Consider the following 7967-nt stretch of genomic DNA (forward strand, 5'->3'; position numbering starts at 1 on the left):
CTTGAATCTATAGCATTACTATCTTGGATGATCTCAAGACAACTAACGACTGAGAGTGATCACAGGGGTAATTCTGCAGGGGGGAAAAAATGTGAACTCGTTGTGAAAGATGAAAAATTTTCAATAGCTTTGAGAACAATTTAGGTTAATGCAAGTTTTCGTTACATTTAACCAACTACGACAGAATGCCTGTATGTGCTTCCTCTAAAACATCATAGAAGGGAAAGCAATAAATATTCTCAAAAAACACACTAACGTCTACTATTCTAATCTGAGTACCCAAAAATTTTCAAACAGACTTAGCATAGAATAACAAGGCAACGCCACAGAGACCAGCACAAAGCCCCTTAGTCGAAAAGACTGAAGCCCATGTCCTGAAATTAAACAATAAAGGACGATCATGTTAGAAAAAATAAATATAAATGCAGCAATTCATTTACAGTATAAACATATGCAAGAGTTCCCATCAGTTGGTCCTTTTTCAATGAGTGTAACCACATAAACCAAACACCACAACTTTTGGGAAACAGGTTCATTGCTCTCAGACTACCAGGTTCTATTCTGTGGTTACCCGACCACTTTCCAATCTCCCAACCCACCCTTGACATTCCTACTAATTGGATATCACACAGCCCCAATCCCCACTCTTAAGTCTTACCTACCTACTGATCCCCCACCCCAAATTCCGATCCCTGATTTTGAACCCCTTCCACATTCCAAGTCCCTCTTCACATTGCACCTGCCTCTCTCCCACCCGGTATTTGGCCGGCCCAAAAATGGATCCCATTTCAGGGGCAATACAAGCAACTCCACCTCGACCTTTCACTCCAGAAATCCTAACTGCACAAATTATCCAGCCTTCTAAAACCACTATCCCAACAACACCCCCCCTCTGAAAACCCAACTTTCTATCAACAGTATCCCCTCCTGGGCTCCCATTAACTTGGTTATTTTAATATGAATCATACTGTAAATGCTTAACATCTACACAAAATCTGATTGAATAGGCTTGGGCAGTGCCATGCTGAGCCAGGCTTTCTAAAACCCTAACGATGACCTTGACTAGGTCAGGGGGAGACTGAAGAAGTCTTTCTTTTGCCCTTCAAGAAGAGACGGAAGGAACCCTGACCACAAAACAATAAAACAATCCATAATCTTATATTGTCGTCATATATTTACCAAAAAGATCCTAAAGGGTTATAGGGCTAGGCAGGTCTGGACTAGGACAAATACTCAACCGTAACCCTAATCAAGGTCACCTTGACCCACATTCAAAGCCAAAATTGAGCCCAGATCCCATTTGATCCGGTTGGGCCAAGGCCAGCTATAATCAAGTAATATAAGATCAGATGCTGAACAGTACAGTGGACATCGCATAAAATTAGAATTTAAAATTTTGACTTTGCAAACACTTACATCATCAGACTCCTCTTTTTCTTCAACTTTCTCTTCTTTCTTTGGTTCTTCTGCAGCAGGTGCAGCACCAGCACCACCCCCACCACCAGTAGCAGCTACAGCAACGGCAGCACCTCCACCAGCTGGAACTGAAGCCAACTTCTCCCTTCCAGATGCAATAAGCTCTGTAATGTCTTTTCCCTTAACTTCAGAGAGGAGAAACTCAATCTTATCCTCGTCACAATCAGCACCAACTGCAAAGGCAAATGACGGTTACTATCTTTATACCAATAAAATCAATAAAAATTATTTATTAAGGAACAACTGCTACACAGACTTGTAAAACATGCATACTGGCATTAATTTCAGGCAAACATAACAAGAGACTTCGAATTCCATTTTCAGAATCAAGAATCAACCGAGCAAGTCACAAACCCAGAGAACATTCTAAATAACACAATCAACGTCACTTAGACGGACCACATATTACACACCGGATCTATTCTGGTTAAGAGTCATGAACAAACTTCAAAAGACACGCACAAACTGTCTGTCGCATGACATTTCAAGCCTGAAGCTTGCAGGTATATAGATTAATAGAAGAAAAAAAAAATTTACAAATACAAAGAGGAAAGGAAAACGAAGAAAACCCTAATAACAAGTTCCTGATATTAGTTAAATTCATTACCAAAAGTTCAGCACTAGTACTTAAACTAAACAGACATAATAACCCATACCGTCATCAAATATAAATAAGCAAATACCAGAACAAAATCAAAGCAGGAAGAACGAAGCCCGAAAACTGAAGTCGCAAACCACCAGAGTTATAACAGAACAATCACAAAATCATCAACATATGGTAAACTTGTTCATGAGCACGGAGACGTCAACAACCATACAAAGGAAACTTAATCAGCAAATAAGAATCAAAGAAAGAAGAAACATTATCTAAAGTATACCGGATCCGAGGATATCCTTCAAATCATCTGCTGAAGGGCTTGTGTTGCCACCCAACACAGCGAGCAAGTATGCGGCGACAACCTTCATTGCTGCTGGAGAATAACGAGGAAGAGATAATTTACTCAAGAACACAAGAAAAGAAGTCGAGTCGGAGAAATGGATCCTCTTCAGATCTCAAGATGAAATGCAGAGCTCTCTTACCTTTGAGCAGGCGGCAGGCGTAAGTCGGAACTCGAAGTGTTATTTGAGAGGTTGCTGTTAGGGTTTTCAAAGGATGCGCAACGAGCTGAAACTGGGTAGGAATGGTTACCGGGTTTACCCGACCCGCCACCGGATGAGGGTCCCAAGGAAGCTTGTAAATAGTGCTTGGGTTCAAGAGTAGCGCCTGATTTGGCAAGGAATTATTATATTGTCTCCAACCTTAATTGTTTTGCCTGCATCTTAATCCTAATTTTGTTTTGATTTTGAGCTTCATTTCATTTCGACCTTGATTTTGGGCTTAATTTTAATCTTATATGTAGCTCTTGTTTCAAGTCTCGATTTTAACCCTAAAAATCCACTTTTTTTGTTATCGTGTTTTCCGTCTTTCTTGTCTTTGTTTTTCGGCTTCATTTCATTTAGACCTTGATTTTGGCCTTAATTTTAATCTTATATGTAGCTCTTAACCCTAAAAATCCAATTTTTTTTTTTTTGGTCTAATGAAAAAAAATTGATTAGTTCTTTATTTAACATGTCACCAAAAGAACGTGCTAAACCCTTGGTTACATCCATAGAACAACATTTTGGCGAAATTCGGCCACCAAAATTCGATTATGCCGATTTCTCGGCGATCTCTCTCCATTTTATCGACAACTGTCGATTTCTTGCCAAAATATCACAAAAAATGGCGATATTTTGGCGATATAAGCACGAAATTCGGTGAATTTTGTGCAAATTATCCCTTGAATTTTGTGGGATTTTCTCTCTCTTCTCCAAACCTCTCCCAACATCCATAGATGATGCCAATTATAGAACTATGGTTTCTTTGTACATCAACAATCATCAGCATGAGATGGCATGGAGTGACTTCAAAAAAATAATGGAGCAGAAACTCGTTGTTGTAGCCTTTGGCCTCGTACAATGGTATCACAGGACACAGAGTTGATAGATCTATCGAGCCATAATATTTGGTATTGAGTATTAATATGATATATGTGGCGCCTGCACGTATACTTAGTTGTATTTGTATACTAATATAGTAGTATTTTATAATGATGTTTATCACTCTATTGTCCTTGTGCATATTTATATTGGTTTAATTGTTTAAAATAATGTTATAGAATTCAGTTTTACTCGTATAAGAAGTTTTAGGCAAAATCAGTCATTTCACTGTATTTATTGGCATCAAATTAAGGTAAATACCAAGTTTCAGCCCAAAATGACCAAAAATACCCCTCAAATGGGGGAGCGAATTTGAAACCATGGTTACCTCCTACACTTTAAAATTTTAAAAATGTTGATATTTAACTATGTGGTATTTTACAACTTTTTTCTTTTTAAGAAAAAACCAAAGGATGATATATATTTTTCTTGGGGGGCTAACACCTTGATTACATCCTCGGAGGGGGGTCCCCAAGGGTCGAAACCATGACCTCTCCATTAAGAAATATGGATCTTACCACTCTACTAAACTACATTGACAAGGATAATAGTATTAAGTTAGGCAATTACATAGTTAAAAAATCTTTGCAAATCTAAGATCCACGCTAGAGGTTCCTACTATTGCATCGATTGTTATCCTAGTGAAGTTGTTATATCCTTAATACATAAGAAAATTCTAGCAAAAGTGGGATTGGGTTAATTGGCCACATTCTAGTCTTTGGCTATGGAAAGAGATCCAAGACACCTTCATAGTTGCACCATATTTCATTCAGTTGTAATTGTGCTTGTCGCGCTCGATTGACTCCATCTTGTATCCCCGTAACAATCTCCTCTAACCTACTCCCATTTTTTAGGTGTCTGCTGTTAACATATTGGACTTCCTCCTTCCAAATCCACCCCGCATTCCATGCTGCAATATCTAAATCTAAGTGAAGTAACCTTGCACACAGTAAAGTGGGTGAGAGCACGATATATAGGCTATCACATATACATTGTTGAGAGTTATGATTTTTCATCATATCTTCTTGTGGTGATGAGTTTGTTTCATGGGTTTCTAGTGGTGTAATTTTCAGATCCCTTTCCCATGTTAAAATATTGTATGTTATTCTATCTAGGATGGGGTTTTCTTCGGTGAATCTCCTAAAATTTCTTTCCTTCCACACAAAATAGCATGTTATAATAAAAACAAAAGTAATCCATCTCCTAGTGGTCTTATTTGATTTCCATGCAATAAAAGATGGGAGACTCACCCACTATAGCCAGGTGTGCGACCCGGGTCAAACACCGGATTAGTTAGGGCAAAGCCTTGGAAACCGGGGTTGGCAACCAAAAAAAAAAAAGATGAATAGAGATCCATAAGAGAGTCTTGGTCTAGCTACCCAAATCCTCTTGGTCCATGCACACGAAACGAAGAGATGCCATATCAACTCCGCACCATCACCACCTAGTTCAGAAGTCAAGGAGATTGGCTTCCCTTTGACAAGGACTGTATTAACAGGTAATCCTGCATTCAACATATACTAAAAGAAAGCTTTAAGCCTTGGACATAAAGTGATTGTGTGATTGGAAGATGATTGAAGTCTTAATTTTGCCAGTGCTTTCCTTGCCAACTTTGCTGAAAACTCATCATTGGACAATATAAGGAAACCCATGAGTTAAGAGAAATGGATAGATTAAGAAATGGCAGGAGAGAAAGATGAGAGGGGTACTCCATCTTTGTAAACCAATCCGAAGCTATCACTTGTTCCACTATAGCAGATACCGGCCATAGATCTTGTCACATCCACCCAACCAGTACCCTAACTGCGATACTTGGACATGTGATCCACAATCCCAAAGATATGTTCAGGGCAATCATATGCCCAGATTGCATAATAATATAATCAAGAGCAAAGAACAATAACTGTTTACTATTATTTAAGGAAAGAATTAAAGTTATAACCCATAAAGATTACAAAGAATTATCAACATTCAGAATGAAATGATACCAATCGAAGAATCAAAGTATAGAGTATAGCGGAAATAAACTCTATAATCAAAGCGGAAAGGTAGATCAAAACTAATGTACTACAGCTGAACAAACTAAGAAAATATTAAGACTATTCTAATTCTTCCATAGGTTCTTTGTCTTCTTCACCTTGGGCTTATGTACTTGCATCTTTGGATCAACATCTAACTCATGTTCCCAACTACGAATAAGACAGTGTCTACTACTATTAATAGGAGCTATCAAAGTGGTCCAGATCAGTATACAGGTTGTACCACTGGTCACTAGTTTCTTCCACTGAGTCCATAGGTGTATTACATAAGGAAGGGTCCTTTGCACTGGTGCACGAGTTCTCTTCCGAACCTGCAAAATCATCTATAAACATATCCCCGAAGGGTGAGCTCAAAAGAACTCAGCAAGTAGTTCAATCACAATAAACATTTACAACCAATTCAGAACAAGCATAATGCAATGATATGAGACAATGCTGTAATTTTGCTTCTAACTCTATACATGCTAGCTCTAGTGGTAGACACACATTAAGATATGACACCATACTCTTCTGGGTAGTCTTATCCACTCTCCCTCACGGCTCTTAAGCACGTCTTTTGGGTTCTCCGTGGTAATTGGGTCGGGCATCCCTCCGATATTCTATGGATGGGGTTTAGGTCACCACTCTCTCACTCCACCATTGGTCTAAGTACTGGCATGTGTAAGGGTTAAACCTAGCCCAATGCAAGTCATTTTTTGTGTCATATCAATCTCGGAGTCGGATACTTCCCTTCCGTGCACTAGACAGTCCATTTCGGTCTCATTACCTCCCTTCTGTGTCTAGGCAATCCGTTCCAGTATCTCTCTCCCTAGAGTCATTGTATCATATGACACCCAACCAATCGGACTATGAACTCTTAACCCTATTGGTCATCCACATATAATAAACGGGAAGTTCTCATGTCCTCTCACGGGTTACCTACCGGTCTTAAGCCCCCATGAGCCCAGGTTTATTATGTGCAACCCTGCCAATGAATGGCCCCCAAATGTGTGATTATGTACTCTCACGGATCGGATACCGGTCTTAAGCACCAATAATCACCATTGCTACCATGGGTCACTCGGCATCAATACCCTCACCGATGGGGTGAAATATGACAGGGTCTCCTAGCCAAACACATCTAGACGATACCTAAGTATGTCATCCAATAATCATGAAATGCGTCAAACAACATAGGAAAGCATCTAATACCATCTCCACTGATGTCCCAAGACAGAAACGCCAAGAGGGCATTCCATTCCATAATTATAACTCAGGCAAGCACATCACAATATGATTGCATAAAATATCATATCAAGGTCCAATCACAATAGAATCATTCACAATTATACAAGTATGTAAGTTAACATTATGAAACATATTCTGAAATTACAGAAGTATGACAAATATGAATAAGTCCTATAATAGTAGCTAACACATGCATACAAGTTCTATCAAAATACTGAATGTAAGCATGTCAATTGTGAGTGAACGTACTCACCTTATATTCGATTTGTAAACTCCGAAGAAAGAGATCAGAGGGTAAGTCCAAAATCACCAAAGAAAGCCTAAACAAACAAGTATTGAACATAAGGAACAAACCCTAATGATCAGAGATGAAACGGAGACAAAACGGGGAAGTTGTTGTCACAGACATCTGATCGCTTGGGAGACTAAGCCTACGTGTATGGACCGGTAAACTCCAGTTTTGTATCATAATGCTAGACAAATCTGGAGGTAGAGCAAGTTTATATGCTACTGCCCCATTTCTCTCCAAAATCTCAAATGGTCCTACATATCTTGGACTTAGCTTCCCCTTTTTGCCAAATCCCACCACATGCTTCATTAGTGCTATCTTTAGGAAAACTTTATCTCCCACCTCAAATTCTAAGGGCTTCCTTCTAACATCTGCATAACTATTTTGTATACTTTGAGCAGCCTTCATCCTCTTTTGTATTACTTTTATTTTCTCACAAGTTTGTTGTAATAAGTCTAGCCCCAATACTTGTTTCTCACCAATTTCATTCCAACATATTGGAGATCTACATTTCCTTCCATAGAGTACTTCATAGGGTGCCATCTCGATAGTAGATTGGTAGATGTTGTTATAGGCAAACTCCACTAAATATAAGTGATCACTCCAGCTACCATTAAAGTCAATCACACAGGCCCTAAGCATATCTTCCAATATCTGAAGAAGTATGTAGCAAATCCTGCTCATATGCTATGATATGAATTATTGGAGTTGAAAGAAGATCTTTCCTATGAAGAGAAGCCTATTGAGATACTACAATGAAGAGATAAGAAATTGAGAAACAGGGCAGTACCACTAGTGAAAGTGTTGTGGAACAATCACTCGAGTTAAGAAGCCTCATGGGAGTTTGAATCCAATATAAAGACTCGATATCCCCAACTTTTCGACTGATCAGGTACGCAAATTTCTAGGACAAAATT

At 38.9% G+C, this 7967-nt stretch overlaps 1 protein-coding gene across 2 annotated transcripts; it reads right to left on the reverse strand.

Moving 5' to 3' along the window:
• Window positions 1-100: 100 nt before the first annotated feature.
• LOC149011595 (large ribosomal subunit protein P2y-like) lies at window positions 101-2636 on the reverse strand. Of its 2 annotated transcripts, none has more exons than XM_089163962.1 (4): window positions 2557-2636; window positions 2355-2444; window positions 1417-1649; window positions 101-374 (listed from the first exon to the last, which is right to left on the reverse strand). In XM_089163962.1, exons 2-4 carry the CDS (start codon window positions 2440-2442, stop codon window positions 348-350), a joined length of 348 nt encoding a protein of 115 aa, XP_089020088.1. In that variant the 5' UTR covers window positions 2443-2444; window positions 2557-2636; the 3' UTR covers window positions 101-347. The 2 variants fall into 2 exon arrangements, with proteins under 2 accessions (XP_089020088.1, XP_089020087.1); XM_089163961.1 differs by having other exon boundaries at window positions 2355-2447; window positions 2557-2625.
• Window positions 2637-7967: the final 5331 nt, after the last annotated feature.

This window comes from Hakea prostrata, chromosome 7 (assembly GCF_041222555.1).
Source record: "Hakea prostrata isolate BN-2017 chromosome 7, UWA_Hpros_2, whole genome shotgun sequence".
Taxonomy (NCBI): Eukaryota; Viridiplantae; Streptophyta; class Magnoliopsida; order Proteales; family Proteaceae; genus Hakea; species Hakea prostrata.

Bases quoted from the DNA above. Each gene is read 5' to 3' on its own strand.
- LOC149011595 (XM_089163962.1), bottom strand. From the start codon at position 2,442: ATGAAGGTTGTCGCCGCATACTTGCTCGCTGTGTTGGGTGGCAACACA. The intron at 1,650-2,354 runs GTATACTTTAGA...TTGCCTTTGCAG, and splicing joins GAAGGATATCCTCGGATCCG to TTGGTGCTGATTGTGACGAG. The intron at 375-1,416 runs GTAAGTGTTTGC...GTTTAATTTCAG, and splicing joins AAAAAGAGGAGTCTGATGAT to GACATGGGCTTCAGTCTTTT.